The 21045-nt window shown below is 45.9% G+C and overlaps 2 protein-coding genes across 19 annotated transcripts in view; both read right to left on the reverse strand.

The window, feature by feature from the left end:
- The window catches only part of dst (dystonin), a 570552-nt gene that overhangs the window by 251869 nt on the left and 297638 nt on the right, over window positions 1-21045 (reverse strand). For all 18 annotated transcript variants that reach the window (XM_069886058.1, XM_069886062.1, XM_069886061.1 and 15 more), the window contains 4 exons: window positions 19916-20023; window positions 18370-18468; window positions 3858-4010; window positions 81-169 (listed from right to left, as the gene is read on the reverse strand). In XM_069886058.1, the coding sequence (XP_069742159.1) occupies window positions 81-169; window positions 3858-4010; window positions 18370-18468; window positions 19916-20023 (449 nt within the window). The remainder of the gene's footprint in view (window positions 1-80; window positions 170-3857; window positions 4011-18369; window positions 18469-19915; window positions 20024-21045) is intronic.
- LOC138736472 (plectin-like) lies at window positions 6795-10896 on the reverse strand. The gene is made up of 2 exons (XM_069886064.1): window positions 10676-10896; window positions 6795-9318 (listed from the first exon to the last, which is right to left on the reverse strand). The coding sequence occupies exon 2, from the start codon at window positions 9316-9318 to the stop codon at window positions 7210-7212; it is 2109 nt and encodes a 702-aa protein (XP_069742165.1). The 5' UTR covers window positions 10676-10896; the 3' UTR covers window positions 6795-7209.

Consider the following 21045-nt stretch of genomic DNA (forward strand, 5'->3'; position numbering starts at 1 on the left):
CACCATTCAAATCTCATACGCTCTGTCTTATTTCGCACATGGCTGAGGTCTTTATTAGCAGAGAAAAATTATAAACTAACTTATCACTGTGTTTCGCCAAGAACATCTGTGTCATGTGTATAGCTTCATCAATTTGGTCCTTCTTACTCGTTAGTTCCATGTGCAGTGCCTGAAAGCAAACAAGATATCACCTTGATTTCATTTGAAATTTTTTTTTTAAATTGCAGCTGTTTGAAGTCTGGAATACAAACAAAAGATGCTGGAATCATTCAGGCAGCAACTATGGAGAGGGGAGCAGTTCACATTTCCACCCACTGACCTCTTGCCAGTACCTTCATGAGTACCGGCGAAGGGGCTCTCACTTTCTCCCTCCACAGTTCCTGCCTGTCCTGCAGAGTGTTTGCAGCATTGTCTTTTTATTTTAAAAATGTTGGTGGGAAGAGCATCAAAATGGCGGAATTCAAGCAGAAAATGCCAGAAATGCTCAGCATCGGTGGAGAGATAAAAGTTTATGAACAGGGTATCCCCAACCTGAAGCATCAGCTGTTCTTCTCTCCACAGGGGCTGCTAGACTTAAATGTGCTTCTAGCACTTTTCTTGTTTAGAACCTTAACTTAATTGAGTTAAAACTTTCCATTTTGTTTGGAGATTTTACAAGCTCAAATGGAAATTACACGTTTACTTTAATGCACTCACCAGAAGAAAATTCTGCTCAATGGTGATGGTTTTGGAAAATCTAAAACATCCTCACCAAAATAGCCACTGAGGCTGGGAATCAGGCCAAAAGACTGAAATTGGTTGATGTCAGGCAGAGGTGTTAAAGATTATGGAACCAAGACAACGATGGGCCTAGATCATTCTTGATCCGACTGACAAGTAGATCAGCTGGCTGTCGTTCCCATGTTCTGAGAACATGGGAAACAATGGGACGTTCTTGTCCAAAAATGATCTGGGTAACTACAAGAATATCAACAAGGGGGAGGGGTGGGGAGAGAAACAGTAAGAGAGTGGGATTGATTGGGTCACTCTTTCAAAGAGACACAATGGGGACAATGGCCTCATTCGTTGGCTGACTGTAATAATATCACTAACTGTTGCACTCTATTTCACGTGGAGATGGTGTCCACTGAATGAGGGGAGCACATGGACATGGGTCACCCCTGCCTCCATTCATCTGATGTTCAAAGAAAATCCATCTGAGCAAGGTCATAGTTCAGGCTGGTGTACCATTAGGAAGGGCCTCCATTAAACAAAGACCGAGGAATAATCTTTCTTCTCTGGAACACAGGTCAAGTACCGTTTATTTTTAATCCAACCAGCAATTTGCTCTTGAACCTCCCTTTGCTATCCAATCATAAACTAGTTTAACATCAGAAAAGGCCTGACGACACCACTTATCTTTCTTTCGCTCTGATAGCTGTGAATATTTATCATTTGTATTTATTATTTTTGTTCATTTCATGTCGTTGATTTATTTTTGAATGAAGCACCAATTTTGGCTGCAGCAAGTAAGAATTTCGAAGCCTGTGTACATTGTACAATGTATATGACAATAAACTCATTATCATTCGGATAGATGGACTCAACTCTCGGATGAGGAATGAAACCAGACCCTTGCTTCTCAGCCCACACCAGGTCACCTAAGATAGTTACAAGATATGAAAGATCACGCTGGCTTCTGTCCCGCTTCTTTTTGCACCAATGGGAAAGATCTCTGATTTATGTTGAAGAAGTCAAAACAACATATCATCAAACACTCAAATCCACACTAATTTTCAGTAAGGGAGAGGATGACCCAAGATAATTTTTAATCAAGCGAGCCTGAAAACCCAAATGCCAGCTCCTGCTTCCTTTTTTTCCTAGTTAAAGGCCCAGGTGAATAATTTATCTGTAAGGCTGGGAGCATAGGCCATTGTCACCATGTTCAAGTCAGAGAGAGAGAAAGAAATTAATGAATGGGATATTCCAGCAGGCCCCTTAATTCATGAGGGCTATGATGCCTTTTTCTTGAAAGAGATTTCCAAATGATCCTAATCTCTGCTCTTTTCCTAGTTCTTATGATTATAGACAATCAATTTCTAGAAAATAGGTCCATGAGCCCAACTCATCCATGCCAGCCAAGTTGCTACCTTTTGGCCGATATCCCAATAAACCTTTCCTATCCATGAACCTGTCTAAATGTCTTCTAAACATTACAATTGTACTTGCTTCTACCACTTCCTCTGGCAGCTCATTTGATATGCCCACACCCTCTGTGTGATAAAGGTCCCCTTTATATCTTTCCCCCTGACCCCTTTTTTTAAAATAAGGACTCTTCCTCTGTGGAAAAAAGACTGGGACCATTCACCCTCATGATTTTATATTCCTTTACAAGGTCATCCCTCTGCCTGCTATGCTCTAGGGAAAAATCAGTCCCAGCACGTCAAGTCTCTCCGTGTACCTCAAGCCCTCCAGTCCCAATTCTTTTGAAATTGCTTGAAAGAGGCAGGTTAAATAGTGATAAAATTAATCTTTCATCCAACATCTCCAAACTCTTAACTAAAAATGCCCTGCAGTTCATTCAATTGCAAACTTCCACAAATTGTGAAGACCTGTACCAAAAACATTTGAAGATGATGGTGGTATTTATTTTGGATGTGCCCTTCAGTTAGTTTATTTGTGGATCTCCTTGTTTCCCACATGCCCTTGCTTAACCATGCAAAATGTGCTATTGGGGCAGGAGCAGCTTCACTTTTCATGGATATTGCAGTTAACATGTAAATGCAAACTGGAAGCCAAGCCTGGGACTGACCTGACAGCAGAATGGAACAGAACGAGATGCAGCTTGGTGACAACATTAATTAATATCTATCTGGTACTTTTAACATCCCAAGGCTCTTCACAGGAATCGGGTATCTGAAAACATGTTTAACAAGAGGCTGGTACTGATTGGAAATTGAGAATTTTAACAGTTAGCATGTTGGTTCCAAATCAACTTGTGAGAAATGCTACTGGAGTTGCTCTTCAGGGATTAAATCAAATCAAAATGGTCCCTGGAGTAAAACACGAGGATTTCCCCCTCCCCCAATTCCAATGCAAGTTGAGTTTTTCATCAACCAAAGCAAAGAATAGTTTGGGACAGATTTTTATGCCAGGGCCCCAAATTAGTTGCAGAGATTCTTCTGCCGCTAAAATTCATCAAAATAGGTCACTGTGACTGGATTGGAATCATTTTGCCTGGTACATAAAGCAACATGGACACAATCCAGTCCCAGTGATGGGTCTGTTGTGAAATGCATCCCCTAATGGCCCAAACTTGATCTGCAGTACTAAAGTCTCAATCCCCCTCAGTTGTATAAAGTGCACCCTTGTGTTAAAACTCCGTCTCCCTCCTGCTCTTCCAGACTTGCCTGTTTGTTCATTGTTCTTTTATTAACGTTGCACTATCAGTTTGAAGTCGTCTCCATCCAGAGATTCCCTTTGTAAATGTTTGCAATTTGTAACCTCAAACCTCTCCTTTATGACACTTTTTAAAAAAGACTTTTGTTCAAGCTTTTGTTTTAATGACCTTTACGTCCACTTCGGTTGCGTAATCTTAAATCTTCTTCAAACACCTTGTGACTTCTTGCTATATATAAACGAGTGCCACAAAACTTCACAGCATCAAATGGTGAACTCAATTCCTCACCTGGCTTTAACACCCCCTCCCCATCCATTCCCCCCCCCCCACTGAAAAAAGCTTATGTTCACAAACCATTTATTTCTTCAAATGTGGTATACTTTTGTTCTGCAAGGATGGCGTGGATCTAAAATGTCCATCAGATCCAATAGGACATTATGGGTAAGATATAAACCATGGTGAGATGGTGTAACAGTACCTGTTGCTCAGAAATTGACGTCTCCATTCCACCAGGTTTATCTGTGGGTGGACAGCATTGCCTCGTGGCTAAGCTCTTGCTCTTCTCAGAAACCCATCTCAACAGTTCACCAACTTTCTCGACATGCTCTTGCTTCGCTTCTTCTACTGATTTCTAGCAGAGTTAAGAGATGTGTTCAAAACAATCCCACTGGACATTAGGAACTCCAGTTATTTTCCATGCAATTGGTCGTTTGTAAGTAACATTGGAAAAGACCACACTTCAAAACACTTCCCATCCCCACTTCTCCATCTTTATATTAATTTGAAGTTAAGGATAAATGGGCAACAAAAACATATTTCCAAATCACAGCAAAGTTTTGTTTTCCCAGAAGAAACAGTTACAGATCACAAAGGTACATAAGCAACAATAAGATTTACAAAACTGTATGTCACATTTTCTGATAGTTGCATTTTGAGCTTGAAGTAGGTTATATCTTGAAATATGAAGCTTTTTCTGTAAATTCATTACCCATTTTATAAGGATAGATGCTGTGGTGTTCCTTTCCTGACTCTCGTAACTCTTCTAATTGAAACAACTGTCAGATAATCTGCTGATTTATGACAAAAGTTTAAACGACACATAATATGCAGAGTGTACCATGAGAAAAGGACAACAAAAAGTGCACAATTGCCAGTCCATATTTCAAGCAGAAGAGTGAAACAATTGGAAAGTGTAATTTTATTCAGAAAGAGACTAAGCATAAAGGTGAAAGTCAACAGGGTTGTCATGACACCAAGAGTGAGGGTCCTTCCAAACTTTATGGACTGTGGCAATATCTGTGACGGCGGCTTCTTCTGAAGCTCTTCCTGTTTTGGAGATTCTTTTGAAGACCATCCATTTAGATATGGTGAGCTCCCCAAACGTGCTCTGATCCACACAGGGTGCCTTCTTGTGAACATACTGGCATTTCCCATGTATGAAAAACTGAATAAAGTCATTGCTTCAAAAGTGGTTTATTTTTAATTCAGAGATATTGATCTGACCAATGACAAATCACGATGGGAAACTCAAAAGCTAAACACACTTTTCATTTAAAGAAAATGGACTCAACAGGGGAACAATGATCTTCTGGAGAGATGCTCAACCATTCCAGTCAGAGAATGATCTTCTACTGAAGGTTCCACTGTTCTTCCATCTCCTCCTCCTGCCCACAGACCCAACCCCCGCCCCAACTCCTGCTTGAAAGACATTGACTGGATAGGAAAGGAACAATCGCCCAATGGGTTTGCTAGTCTGTATTGCCCATGTTATTTTCTTGTCAGGGTTCATGTCCTTCCCCCCCCACCCCACTCTTGCCTCAGAAGCCTGCAAATTTTACCCAATGGAGCACTTCTGAGGCTGCTTCCAACAACTTTACTGGCAGAGCGTTCTGGATGATAATGCCCCATCACTTAAAGCCCATCACCATAGAGAACACACCACAAATGGATATCAAGTACAGATCATAGAACAGTACAGCTAAGGAACAGGTCTTTCAGCCCCTGTGACTGTGTCGAACACAGTGCCCACATCAAACTAAAACTCTGCTGCTTGAACCTGAGACATCCCTCCAGTCCCTTCATGTTCACATGACTATCTGGAAGCTTCTCAAATGTTGCTATTGCATCTGTTTCCAACACTACACTTGGAAGCCTGTTCCGGACATCTACCATTCTTAGTGTAAAAGGAATTGCCTCGCACATTTCCCCTACCCCACCCACCTTAAATGCTTAATCTCAAGTGTGTGAAGCTTTTTACCCTAGGGAACTGTCAATGCCTCATGATTTTAAACACCTTTATCAGGTCTCCTCTTGACCACCAATGCACCAGGGAAAACAACCTAAAGCTGCTTTCAGGTACATTCTCTGCCAAGAATGCGCCTGCAGAAGCAGATTCAGGCCTGTGGAATGGTCGTTCAGGTGGCAGCGCTAAAAGCGCAGCGCTGGCCATCTGAAAGGGAGGCGTCTCGGAGCGCACTCCTGCTCCTGTCCCTTTGGGATGTCAGGGTTGGGGCGGCTGGCGTGGGATGTCAGGCCGGTGACATCCTGTGCTGAGGCAGGGGCAGCAGGGAGGGGGGCTGTCAGGCGCTCGCCAGCTGATTGTCATCCTGAGCAGCCGCTTTCAGGCGGCTGCATTCAGGTGCCGGGGCGGGGGGGGGGGGGGGGGGGGGGGCGGACCTCAGTGCTCTGGCGATTATCTCTCTCTCGGAGGGTTGGAAAGTGCGCCTCGGAGGTGCCTCCTGCTCTTCCAGGTGGCCTCCCGACAGCCGCATAGGGGTAGAATATGCGGCTTTACATCGGGATATTTTGGCCTTAAATTTGTTCAACCTCTCCCCACAACTCGTACCCTCTAAACCATCCTGCTAAACCTCTTGTGCGCCCTCTCCAAAGTCTCCACATCTTCCACATAATGGGGCAACCAGAATTGCACACAGTATTCCAAGTGTGGCTGACCAAAGTTTTATAGCACTGGAACATGACCCCACTTCTTTTATACTCAGCACCCCACCCAATTGCATACACCTTCTTTACCAGCCTGAGATGGCGTGCAAGCAAGGTCACCTGAACCACAAGGTGTTTCACCCCTTTCAATGAGCTATGGATCTGCACCCCAGATCGCCCTTCAGATCAACTAAGTATGTTCCCCATACATAAGACCTCCCAAATCTGAACACCTCTCCTTGAATGCCTGAGATGCTGACCAGGGCACTTGCTCCTCACTCCAAGTGCTCCCTTTCATATCTTTCTTGGCCAACTGACAGAGAATAGTTTCCATGTGGGAGGTGCCAGAGAAAAGACTAAAGGAGACTTGAAGAGGTATCACTGCAGCTCGTAAATAGATAATTTGCTTGGATCATCATCTTGCACCAGAAAACCTCGGGGCTCACTTCTCTCTGCACTTTCTTTGCGCAGATGGAATGAGTTGATAGGAGAATGAGAAATAGCTTCGGAATCCACAGAGAGGAACAGTGCAGAAGTTCAAACAACCAGAGGCCAAACTGCAGTGATTCCTAAAAGGAAACGTCACAGTCAAAACAGGATCAGGTTCCAAAGTGGCATCATCTGTTGATGGTTACCGACTAATCCGGGTTGTGAAAAATGAATAATTGGCAAAAGGTGCTTGATGGCAATCAAGTTGTTAAACCGTGGTTATACCTTGGGAAAGGAGGAAATAAAGAGGGAGGGGGTGGGGGAAATAGAGAAACACAGTAATTGCAAATAGGATTCCATTAAAGAGCTGTATCTGAAATATTTATAACTCAGCCAGAGCCTTGGGTGAGGTGGTGTAAGTAGAATCAATGGAATTAAGTTGGCAACGACAGGATAGGTTATCAAGCAGAGAAGCATTGATTCAGGGTCAGGGCAGTCGCCCGATCTGCTGCCTCCAGGAATCTCAATCCCGTGTGGCAGTCAAATACAGCTCTGGCCAAAGCTTCTTTGAACGAGATCTTCTCTCTGGTTTTTGGACACACCAAATTCCTGGAGTGTCTCGTCTCATCCTGCAGTCTCTGTGCAGTCTGCTCATCAACGAGACCAGTATACAGGGCATCCTCCAAGGAAATTCTTCCCTGCAAGTTTGGATCGACGAGTCCACCAGTCAGATGCTGCAACTCCAGGAAGTGGTGACCCAAATTACATCCCAATAAGTTCCTACGTACAGCTTCAACAGTTGACAAAACCTGCTGGGAACCTGGCTGAAGGAAACCTCTAAAAGCTTGCTGTGATTTTTGAATGCTGGCAGCAATTTCTGTGTCAATTAATTCCTTTTGCAATGCTTCTGAAATGGAGTACCGCTTCCCAGTGGCTGGGTTAATTATCCCGCCAGTACAAGCTTGCGCTTCAAGTAATCGAGTGGCTGTCAGCCTGTCCACTAAGTTATGGTGCATGGCTTTCAGGACAGAGATTCTTCTGCACTCATTTGGATCCCATATGCCTGCAATTGGACTGTTGGGATTGGGGGGCTCAATGATTCTACTTGCCAACATGTCAGCGAACTCAGTCACTGTGATGTGACCATCCCGGTATTTATTTAGCTCCACTTGGCTGATCCTGCCCTGGGCTAAAGCATCATCAATGCTGAACTCCCTCCCGGAGCTAACATTGGTAAGAAAAGACCGGGTGGTTCCCTCTGACTTCTCAGTGGCCTCCTTCCACTGGGACTGCGGCTCTGAACGTTCCAGGTAGGTCTGTTTCTCAATGTAGTATTTCAGGAATGCATCATACAGAGTTATCTCTGACTTTGTGCTTGTGTCCACCACTGAAATGGCACTGGGCATGGCAGGGGAAGGGGTGGAAATCTTGCGTGTTCCAAAAGGGAGGAGCAGGTGATTCCCAGCTAAATCCACCACACAAAGTTTCATCAGTTCTGCATAGTGCATGGGCTGGCCCGTGTTGGGATGATGAAAGCCTCTCGCGTTGCCAAGCATCTTGTACAAGTTGCGCGCAACCTCATGGCTCAGGTGACCTTGCTTGCACGCTGTCTCAGGTGGCAACCGAACACTACGCACAGGGTCAATGATTCCTCCGGTTGCAATCTGAACTTCGAGGAGCTGTGTTCCAATTTGCCTTGCAAGTAGCTTGTACTCCATGGCTTGGAAAACGGACAAGGCCTTCCCATTATGCAAGTACCCGGTGACCGCTTTCTCTGCCTGAAGCAGTGCCTTCCTGAACTCTGGGGATAATAGTCCTTTCTCAATTGCCTCCTGAACTGAGTACTTTCTATTGGATAAGGTGTCAACTACAAACCCTGTTGCTGCCTGAGCTTCCAGAAACTCGAGTGCTACAGATGATCTGATTATCTCTTCCTTTGCAGCTTCATTGAAAGTAATTTTTTGCTTGCTCGATTCCAGGTAAAGACCAGCAATCGAGGTAACTTGGTTCAGATACTTCCCGAGGGACTTCTGAACTTGTGAGACAGTCTTTACTCCTTTCTCAAGCTGCTCAGCGACATTTTTGTTCAAGAGGTCAGCCTCAACCAGCTCCTTCACTGACACACAATGGCGCAAACCTTGAAACTTCCCAGTTTCATTGGAAGGGAAAACTTCATTTCGAGATGTGTTCGTGGCGTAAGGTCCACTGTCATCTGCCAGCGCTGGAAGTATAGTGTTGTTGTTCAGGTTAGCAATCTCTGGTAGTTTCCCACTCATCTTGGTATGCAGCTGAGATGGCAAATTGTGAACTAAGAGCTCGACATGATGAGCAATATTCATTTTGCTGTACCTTGTTCCCACACTATCACCAGTGTGAGTGATGCATTCATTTTGGCTCATGCAAGGTGCTACAGCATTCTGTACACTCGTACTTCCTTTATTATCCATCTGCTCTGCTTCTAAAAGTTTGGAGTTATCATTTAATCTTCCTCTCCTGACCAAAAGCGTCTTGTTCCCCTGGAAAGTGTTTTCTATTTTGCCATGTGATTTGCTTAGCTCCAGATTTACCATCTGTGAAAATCAACATGAAACATGATGAGGACTTGGAAAGGGCCCAGAACCCAGAAGAAGTAAATGAGAGAGGGAGCGAAAGGAGAAGGCAGAGCCAATTCACCAAAGCCAAGATCCTGCAAAGGTCAGCAGAAGAAATGGCTGCAACAAAGTTCCCCCAAAAGAGTAGAGATAGGCCGCATAATAGCCACCACTTTTCACCCCAGGATTTCAGACAAAACAAAGTGATATGCTAACGGCCATTCTTTTGAGTGGACCAGAAGGCATTTCTACTTCTGCTCTGACCCTCTCCATGCTTCTTCTTATTTTATCCCTCAGTGCAAGTTTGAACTGATTGATAATTGTACTGAAGTTAAATTGTTAGTTTTAAGTTGCCAGGCCAAAGGGCGAAAGTGTCTGCTCCCACCGACACTTGATGAGCTGGTGCTATTTTTGGCCAACATGCAAGCAATTAACCTCAGCTCAAAGACACTGCATCTCAGGCCCAGCAACAATGCTGCACAAATTCAGCAAAACGAGTTCATTACAGAATGCCAAGAGGGGTCCTAACACTTTATTTATTGAAAATAATTGAGCGCACCTTAGGGACTCCTAAACTAAGAGCATGCAGGGTGAGCGCAGCGGTTCGAGTAATGCCTTTGCAGTGCCAGTGACCCCAGGTTCGAATCTGCCACTGTCTGTGCAGAGTTTGCACGTTCTCCCCATGTCCGGGTAAGTTTCCTCCTACATTACAAAAGGGTGAATAGGATAATAGATCACATGGGTCTGTTTTGGTGGTGTGGGCTCGTGGACCAGAAGGGCCCTGTTACTTTCAAAAAAAATTTTTAAATCATAATTTTATTCTCAAATAAGGAGGCTTGGGAGACACTTTAACCAGGAGTGATGGAAATGTGGGCCCTGCTTGCCACAGAGAGGCTGAAGTGAAAAGCATTCCATGAAACTGAACACAAGGAGGAGGAATAAATGAATATGGAATGAGATAGTGGGAGGACTCCCATGCCAGGACCAAACATTGGCTTGAAGTGACCTGTGTCAAAAGGAGGTAAACAAGTTGGCCTCTTTCTATGCTATAAATCCAACTTCATTCAATGCAAGATCATTAGGTATAAAGAAGCTGTTTGCACTTCACATCTGTACAATAAACTGCACATATCTGTGCACCAACAGCAGTTGAATCACGGAAAGAGACTGCATCGAGACTGTCTGCTGAGTTGAATTTTCACTGGGACGAGTGGAATGCCAACATCAGGATTCCTGAACAGTGGAACATTGGGTCTGGGGGAACCTACAGATGAGTGGAATTACGGGATTGTATGGCTAAGGGATGGGGAATCCAGAGGATTTGATCATCACTCACTGTAGATCTTTCAGAGTGACCAGGCTCCAAGTCAAACTTCCAGTTTTGTGATCCTTCTCCCTTCTTATTATGGATGGGGGTTGAGTCTCCTGAGGGGAGGGTTTTGAGTTGTTAAGCTCCTTGTGTACAGCATCCAGTGACTATGGGCTGGAATTCTCAAATCCAGGCTGCTCCAAGCACAAACTGTTACTGAGATCTCATTAGTATTCAATCCTGGAAAGAGACTCAACCATCGTTAAGGAGACTAATCTGTAGAATTCCATGCTGGAACATGTGATGTCTCATCAATAAAGTACCCAACTCACAACAGCCATCCTGTCCAATGCACGATGACAATGGAAACTGCCCAGTCATTCTTGGCTGTCACCTTTGTCACCCCAGTCTGACTGATGTGACATCTAATCAGGTGAGGGAGCATCTACTATTTGCGGGCAACTTCTATTGACAAGTAAGATGCAATGCAGCTTTTAACCATGTGTCCAAATACCCATATCTTCTGTGAGGCATGTTGAACGCCTCACAGAGGAGAGGATCTGATGAGTTATGGGGGTTTGGGTCAACTTTGTTTTATTATGGACCATTTGGCTATTTGATATGAATCCTTCTGGCTGTTCATTATTGTGAAGGGAATGGGTTGCTGGAGTTCTGATCCAGGTGTTTGTGCAGGAAACCAGGGGGCGGGGGGAGGGAGGCAATGATCATTAGTTACAAGTGGTCTAACTTCCATCAACTATCCGACACAAGGATTAGCAAACACTGAAATAATTATGGAAAATGCTAAAATACCTAGCTGGTCAGGCAGCATCTGTGGAGAAAGAAAAGTTAATTATATGCAATGATATCGAAATGCTGGAAATGAGCATTAGACAACGGGAGTGGCTGATGCACTGATATTGTTGAAACTTCTATTGTTCATTTCAGGCATGTGGTTTTCCACTCTCCTCTCCAGGTATTTGGAGTTCCAATTACATCTTCTCCAGGTGCATCTTTCCAACTCTCTCTCAGCTGGCACAAGGGTCATTTAACCCCTTGGGCTCTCTCCTATTATATTCTTCCCTTTGTTGCCCACTTTCTCCCCCACCCCAATCCCACCTCCTACTGGAACTTAACTCTTTCATCTTTACCCAGCTCTAAAGAAAGCTATTGCCCTGAAACATTCACTCTGCCCTACACCGACTGGGCAAAGAGAGAAGGTATAAACTCCAGGCAGACAGCACCCGAGGTCAGGATCGAACCTGGAACTCTGAAACTGTGAGGCAGCGGCTCTACCAGCTGTACCATTGTCCCACCCATGATGTGGCAGGAACACATAATGTGCAATATGGGAGCCTGCCCTCATTATGATCTGGCCTACTGCTAGGATTGCCAGTGGTCTAGCAAGTAGCTCACCCAAAGATGCCCAAGCAAACCAAGGTTTCGCTGCGGATTGGAATGTACCTCAGACTCCTGATCCATGATTCCCAGGGGTGAATGACTCTGCCACGTCTCATTGCTTGGCGAGGCCAGCCTCATTTTCTCCAGGGCCTTTTGAACGGTGAGCTGCTGCATTTTTGCTGAAACTGCGGGCTTCTGCAAGCTGATGGACCTGGTCCGTGTCTCTAGGTGCTGAGCAGCTGGTGCAGGTTTCCAGCTCGGTCGCTCACTCTCCGAGGATTGATCCTCAAAACCGGTCAGTGAACTCACACCATGGCCCTCGGACTGATGCCCTCCAAGGGCTTTCTTTCTGCCCTGCATATCAGACCCCCCTGGGTGATGGTAATAATCGTCTGCTTGACATGCCAAACCTTCCGTTATGTGGTGATATTGGTTGACTCCAGTCCACAACTCTTTGGCCCAGTTACTCCAGGACTGGCCATTTCCCTTGTTCAACTCCTGCTGGGCATGGTCGAGCTTGAAGCCGAACTCCTGCATCAGTGAATGCTGACTCCTCACCAACTCTGACAGCCCTTCGTTCTTGCTTTTCAGAGCGGACAGCTCGTCCTGGAGGTCCCTCGCAGTTCTTGCTGCTGCCAGGTTCGTTTCAGTGGCCTGCGCCAGCTGGTGTTCCAGGGTCGCCACTGCCTGCCGACTTTCCTCCTCCAGCTTCCAAACCCTGACCTCTTGTTCCTGGCCCTCCCTCACTGTCTGGATGAGCTGCTCTTGTGCTTTCTTCAGCTGCTCGCTCAAGCATTCTGCCTGCAGCCTCTGAGCTTCGCCCCTCTCCTCCGCAACCACCTTCTCCATCTTCAATGAGTCGAGTTCGCTCTGCATGGTGGCCACCAGCCTGTCCACTCTGAGCTTGGCCAACATCAGCTCATCAGCCTTCTGCTTCAATTCAGTGGCCGTGCATTTCTGATGCATCAAATCATCCTCCAGTGTCCTGACCATCACCTGATATTTGTGCTCGTTCTTCCCCTTCTCCTCCATACTCTTCAGTTTGTCTTTCAAGAGGTAGACCTCCTTCTGCTGAAGCTGCATGGTTTCCTCTGCCAGTGCTCTCTTGTTCTGAAGAAGGTTGGCCTCGGTCCTTAAGGTCTTTGCCACATCTTCGGCGTGACTCCAAGCCTGACTGACTTCATCCAATTTGTGCTGCGTCTCCTTGGAGACCTGTTGGCTTTTGGCCAACTTCCCCTCCAACTCCGCGACCCTTTCCACCTTATCCTTTTGTCCGCAGATCTCCCCCTCGGCAGCTAACAGCTTCTCCTTTAAGTCGTTGACCATAGTGCTGCAGGTCAATGCTCGTTGCACAGCGAGGTCACGGTCAAGGCGGAGGGCCTCCAGTTCCTTTTCCAAGCTCTTGGCCTGGGCTTGAGCAGTGACGCAGTCCCGAGAGAGCGCCTCAGATTTCAGCCTCTGCTCCTCCTTTTGCTGCTGGCTGTCCTTCAGTGCGCTTTGCAGGTGGGCCACCCTCGCCCGATCACCCTCTGCTTTCTTGAGCAGCTGCTCTCGGTCTGCCTGGCCTTCCTCCAGTTGGAGGTTTGCAACCCCAAGCTTGGTCAGCTGCGCCTCATTCACTTTCTGCAGGAGAGTCCTCATTTCCAGCAACAAGTCCACCAAGACGGTTTGCGCCTGGTTGCCCAATTCCTTCTGCCCGTCCGCTTTGTTGGTTGATGCGCCCCTTCCCACCGCTGCCTCCGGCCCATCTAGCAACCTTCTGATATAAACTTGCATCAGGTCCAACACTTGTCCAATTCTCACCTGCTCGAAGAAAGAACCACATTTCTGCTTCTCCAGATGTCCACTGAGGTGACCTTCCATTGTGCTCCTCACCAAAATGCTGCAGTCGCTCTCTCTTCCAGATTTATCCTGCTTTTCTCCAGCGTCCATCCGCTCCAACGCCTGCTTCTTCATCTGCTCCAACTCCTCTCCAAGCTCAGCTTTCTCCCTCAATACCCTTTGCAGTTCCACCCTGTACCGGCTCACCTCCAAGTCCAATGTGCTCCCGTTCAGACTCATTTCTTCTGCCACTTGCCAGCGCTTCCTCCGTTCACTCTCGACTTCCGCCAGCAAGCACGCCAACTGCCGGTCTAGCGTAAGCTCCTTCCCTTTCAACTGGCCCAACTCCGTCACCAGACCTTCCGTCGTCTCGGCACCCAAGACTGTCAGAGACTGTTGCTGACTGAGGGCCCGTAAGTTGGACGGATTTGCTGGAAACTTTTTCTAATACAAATAAAATCAAGTGTCCGGTGAGTCACAAGTAGGAGGGGTTGAGGGTTGAAGAGAGAGTATAGAAAAGGAACGGATTAGAATTTTATGAACTGACGATTTACAAAATTTTTTAAAAATCCATTTACTCAGCGGTGTTCTTAGTGAACTGGAAAACCCAGGGACGACGACAGTACCTGTTTCATTATTCCCACCACCTTGTACACAAAGCTCAGACAAAGAGTTTTGTCATTGTTAAACACAGCGAGAAGATCCTTCACCACATCAGCCCCACAGCAATAGTTTGGGAAAAGCCAGAAAATGGAAAGAACACATTCAAGCATGACAACATTGCAGGCCGATGTGAAGTATACTCTGCAACTGTGTGCAATGCTAATCAAAGATTTCACTATTGTTCCCCAATGGCGAGGTACAGTTTTCTCTTGGTGATGGCAAATCCCGTTCTTGAGCCAGAGCAGTTCAGGTAGTGAGAGTGCTCCCACAATACTTCTGTATCAGAACTCCAGGATTTAGTCCCAGAAACAATGGTGATTAACATCCCGAGTCAGTATACCAATTTTGGACAAAGGAATTGGACAAGTTTGTAAAATCTCTCTGTCGAATAGTTCTTATCAAAATCTTATGACCAGCTGTTAAAGCTGAGCCTGACAGTTTTTAATGAGGGCAGAAAAGGTGCACACCTACACTTGCAACGTCACTTGACACGACTGTAAATGAACATGGCTTGAATGCAGATCACTCTCTTGACCAGTTTTGAGTCTCTATTCCCAATGGCCAGGACAACCACGTTAACGATCAGAATGGTAATACCTGTACCACGTGCGTTGTTAGATCTACTCCTTGATCTACATTGTGATCAGTGAGATCAGAAGCACTCGGGTTCCCAGCTATGCACACCTTTCATTGAGATGCAGGGTCAGCCTTAAACTATTGAACCACAGTCAGCCTTGGGACCACCTGATCAGAGGGCCCTGGTTCTACAGAAATGAAGGGAGTCCCTCAAGTGACAGGTGCTTCATGAAGCATGCAGTCTTAAAATAACACTTTGGGTCTCCGCTTTCTACTTGCTTCTGCAGAGACCAGGACACAGAACTGCTCAGTGCCCAAAGAGGAGATACTTGTAGCACCAGCTGTTTCCCAGTACCACACAGCAATAGTGTGCCCTTCCAGAGCCTGTAGCGCCGTACAAAGTATCAGACAGTAAACTGGCTGACCCTGCCTTGGTCACACTGCATGATGACCTACACTGTATGCTCCATTTTGCCAATGAAGGAACCCATTCACAGGAGGTGAATCAGGTGCAACAATGTTATCTTATGCAATTGCAAGACATCTGAAGGAACATCGGAGCTTCTCTTAATCTGGACCAGCTCATGGGTGAACCATTAAATTTCCAATGTTAAAATTGGTTTCTGACAAATCTTTCAACCTTATTTCCTGTTCAGGACAGTTTGGCATCCCCTGACACCTCCACCTGGATCGCTTCATCCTCTTTCTTACTGCTGTCCACATCAGTCCTGCGCTTGACTGGTGCTCTATGATTTCTCAAACTTTGACCTTATACCCCGATAACTTTCTCCATCGGGAGCTCCCCGCCTTTGCTCATTTCCATTGGTGGCCACTCGCTCTCCAAATGCTTTCTCCTGTTTCCCCTCCTCCGTTCTACCCCAACTTCTGTCACCAGTTGTCGTCATTCTCCTACCGTTCTCTCCAATTCACCAGTGCAGAATAACAAGCTGCAACATCTCTTGGTCGTCTTACTCTGCTCTGCCCATCTGCCTTTGTGTGGTGTCCAAGGACAATCGGCATGGACAATGTGCTGTACGGCTCCATTTTCCAGCCGCAATCCTGGTGTCAACACAGGTTGGGTGATGAAGCCAATCTCCAACTTCTTCCAATAGTTGGATCCCTCCTTGAGCAAGAAACATGAAACTAGCTGCCCCAAAAAGGAATAGGTTTGTCTCTTCTTTCTTCCCTGCCTCTGCTCTTCAATATTTCTGCCCAAACTCTCCTTTTCCTCATTACCCATCACCTCTTCTGTAAGGTGATAGTTCTCAGAGTGGATACAACCCCCACCCCTTCCCTGCCCCGGGTTGAGAATTGCCTTCCTCGCTGTGTCCATTGGCTATTTCTGTTGACAACACTATTCTGTAAAGGAGCAAATTTCTCTCTGTGTTCCACCAGTGGCTTTATGCTTTCTCTGCAGCCCCTTTTAATTTGATTCCCCTCTCTGTGGGCCTCCAGAAGATCCATGCTCGGTTCTCCGGCTCACCTCCTGCACCCGATTCTCCTACTCCATGGGCGGCTGGAGGGGGGGGGGGGTAGGGGGTCCTCGGGAAGATTCTGCACCACATGAATTCTTTGGCACCCTGACAGGTTTTGCATGGAGGATGATGCTAGTTCAATGGAAAGGAACTCAGGGGAAGGGCTCTCCAGAATGATCAAGTGATGAGATACAGCATCTCCAGTCACAGACAATGAATTACATTTAGTGCCAGGGCAGATTGCACAATCCTGATTTGCCAAGTGTGGACAACTTGATGCAGGGAAAATGTTGATCCCATGTTCTCAGAATTAAAAATTGATCATATGAACAACTGTTAATAACATAATTGCACTTTCCCCGCAAAGTGACAGCGACAAGATTAAAAATTAGGAAAGGAGCTCTCAACAGAATGGAAATGATCAAAGCCAAGATCTATTTGTTAGGTTCATTCAAATCATTACAGTAATCATTGTAAAATTAGTGCAGAGAGAAAAGCGTGCAAAGGGTTAGTGAGCACACACACACACGCAGCAATGTGTTGTAATGATAGATTCTGTTTTTGAAGCTGAAACTGTATAAATCAAGATGAAAACCAATTATTTAACATCACTGTTCGTGCCCATAAATAGAATATCAATGGCATAGAATATTTAACACATCTGAATATTGGGCAAAAGTGAAGCGTTTATAAAACTTTACGAACCCTAATGTTAGACAACGGAGCACTTTGACACTGCACCAAACAAAAAATGGGCAACAGCTTCAGTGTAAAAGACTCGACTGTATTTACAACTAAAAGCTGCCCTGCAAAATTCTTTTTATCGTCATGTGATAATACAAAAGATGTAATATACATGATCTACTTTTGCCTGCCAATATTGATGTCATACCCATTCACATTGCTCATATTTGCAGCCTAAGCACAAATTTGATCAAATGGCAGCAGGCACCCAACGTCCACAGGATTGTAAGCAAGAAGAATCAGAAAGGCTGCCATACCACACACAACCAGTAAGTGGCAGCAGCAGACCAGTAAACACCTGAAGACACCATGTATTAATTCACACACTTCGGCATCCGCAGTGTCCAGCTCCCCCACCCACCTCTCTCACTCAATACCATTACTGAACCCATTTAAATTATCTTAATTTATTCCCATAGTCCTTAACTCTTTCTGAATGATTAACCCCATCACTGGTGACCATTTATACTGCAAAAATAAATCTACTTTCCTGCATGTAAAAATTGTGCTGTTGATTTGTATTGTCCAGTTCTAACCTTCAAACTCAACAACATTCAGAGACGTAACTGATATTCAAACTTTCTCCCTCACTTTCTCTCTGACTGAATCATCAATCTCATTCACCCCTGCCCTATTAATTAAACCATGCCTTGTTCCCATGGAAGACAACTGCATTTGGCTTTCAACACCTTCTAATTCTTCCCTTTGCATGTAAGTAAATGAATCCACTCCTTCCATGCCTTGCAGCTGTGGAGGAGGACTACATGCTTCAAGCTACTTCACAAGGCTGCTGCTGTCAACCACACACCTCCCTCCACCTCCTCTCTTTCCCCACCTCTAGGTGCTTGGAATAGCCCTTGGTTACAAAGCAGTTCGTTCAACATCCTGACCTGCCCCTTATCAGACACATTCCAGTATATGTAAGGACCGAATACTCCCTACCTCTTCACAAGCCTGTCTCTAGGTTTAAAAATAATACCTCAGAGCTTCAAATTCCATTTATGTTGGCTGAATGTATTTCCCCACACGGCAGGTCCTTACCTCTTCTTCCTCTGATCTTTTTAAAGCGTCGCTGGCAAACTTTACATACTGCATCATGAGGGTGACCAGGGCCGTGTAGCGTGTGCGGAGATCCATAAACTATAGAGAGATACAAAACGTGGTACCAAAGTTACTGCAGCTCACCATTCTAACTTCCTCCAAACACAGCTTCAGGTAGATGAGTATCTTAGGACAGTCTGCAATGAAAGGGTTATGGAAATTCAGCTTGTCCCCACTATCCCATCCCAATTACTATAGACACTCCAGCAAATGTATCCTGCCCAGACGCATCCCAGCTCAGTACAGCTGCTGCTCTGCCCACGACCGGAAGAAACTGCAGAGGGTTGTGAACGCAGCTCAGGCCACGACAGAAACCAACCTCCCCTCCATCGGCTCTGTGCACACCTCCCGCTACCTCAGGAAAGCTGCCCATATATTAAAGGACCCACCCCAGCCCAGTCCCACTCTCTTCCCCCCCACCTCTTTAGTCAGGCAGAAAGAACACAAGCTTGAAAATATGAAACTCCATATTCAACGATAGCTTTCTTTCCTGTGGTTATCGGATTCTGAATGGATGTTCATTAATACAGACTACTGTTCGGCTGTACTTTTCTCTATACCTTGCACTTTATCCTTGTAACATCACACCTACCACTTTTATGTTCTACCTGCTGGACCTAAGTTGACTGGATGGTGAACAAAACAAAGCTTTTCACTGTATCTTGGCATGTGATATTAAACCATTCAATTCAATTTCTAACTTCCAGCTACGTTAGAAAATTGAGGTAGGTAAAACAACTCCCAGCCTCTGCAATAATCTCGGCTGTTCTTCACGTGGAACCAAACCACAGCACCCGTGGTCGGAATTGAACCCGAGGCCTTGGATGGGTGAAGGAACCTCACGAAACACTATGCATTGTGCCACCCAGGGAACTGATCCAAATCCCATTTGAAAGCTCTCATTGAGCATTCCACCCTCCTTTAGGCAGTGCCCTGCTGGTCTTGCCTGGAAAAGAAATCTTTGATTCCTCTCTGGTTCTTAGTGCGCTTGCTTTAAACCTGGGAACCCCTGGCTAAGAACAACCCTCAAAGGGGAGAAAAGACCTTTCATGGTTTTGAAATGTTCTACTGTCTCCCCTTGACCCTCTCCATTGGCAGGAGAAATGTTCCACTGTCTCCCCTTGACCCTCTCCATTGGCAGGAGAAATGTTCCACTGTCTCCCCTTGACCCTCTCCATTGGCAGGAGAAATGTTCCACTGTCTCCCCTTGACCCTCTCCATTGGCAGGAGAAATGTTCCACTGTCTCCCCTTGACCCTCTCCATTGGCAGGAGAAATGTTCCACTGTCTCCCCTTGACCCCCTCCATTGGCAGGAGAAATGTTCCACTGTCTCCCCTTGACCCTCTCCATTGGCAGGAGAAATGTTCCACTGTCTCCCCTTGACCCTCTCCATTGGCAGGAGAAATGTTCCACTGTCTCCCCTTGACTCTCTCCATTGGCAGGAGAACAGCGCAAGGATGAGGTTAATAAAGTGAATGTCGGCCACCTCTTGTACAATGAGGTCTGAAGAACTCTGCATCCTGCGCCGCTTGACTGGGGACTTCTGCTGGGAGTCAACCATGGCTTTGTAGGTCAGCAGCTGAAGCTCATATTCCTGAAATTGAGAAAAAGAGACAACAGTTTACCTTAATCATTTAAGTCTTACCAACAAACCCCAGCCAAGAAGCACCAACAATCCACTGATGGCTCTCCAGGTTTTTATAAAAGTTTACGGGGAGGTTGGACAAGGTGGGTCTTGACTCCCTGAAGTGATGGAGACTGAGGGGAGTTCTGACAGTGGTTTACAAAGTCATGAATGGTGTGGAGAAAGTGAATGCTCAGTCTTCATTCTAGGACCAATGATCCTCAGACTATGCAGGTTTAAGGTAAGAGAGGAGAATTTAGGGGAGACCTGAGAGGCAATATTTTATTCAGAGGATGGTCGGTATCTGGAATGAGTTGCCAGATAAAATCATAGAAGCATGAAGAAGAACATCATCCAATTATGGATAGGAAGGGCTCATAATACAGGCAAATGTGACTACTTGATCATCGTGGTCAGGTTAGGTCGAAGGGCCTGTTCTGTGCTGTATGGCTCTATGGACAACAGAGCTCAGAGTCTTAATTCATTCTTCATCATTCAGTGAGTGGTGGCCGTGCCTCACGGGTCAGCTCTCGCTTCAGTAACTACAACCTGCAACAGAGAGATGAGCACTCGATTCATGCTGAGAGTCCAGGGCCCTCATGGGGAAACACTCCAATCACGAGGGGGCCATGCAGGTGTGCACCCTGCTCCTTTTCCAGTGAGACCGTAGCTCCCACCTGCCTCAGTTCCATCCACCAGCCATTGGCCCATCTGCCTGGAGTCCACAGCCTTTCAGAGTGGGGGTTGGGGGAAAGTGAGCTCCATATTTCCACCTACTTTGGTGTGAAAGCTGCTCCCTGCCATTTCTCCTGAATAGGAGAGTTCTGATCTTTACGGTGAGCTGCTGTTCAATCTTGATTTGAGTTCACAATCTACTGCCAGAGGGAACTGCAACAATCTCAGATCCCTTTTGTCATGTGGAACCCTCAAAACCTTTTCTCTGAAAAGAAGCACCACCCAACTTACCCATCTTTGATTTCCACCTGTTCATT

This window comes from Narcine bancroftii, chromosome 6, assembly GCF_036971445.1.
Source record: "Narcine bancroftii isolate sNarBan1 chromosome 6, sNarBan1.hap1, whole genome shotgun sequence".
NCBI lineage: Eukaryota > Metazoa > Chordata > Chondrichthyes > Torpediniformes > Narcinidae > Narcine > Narcine bancroftii.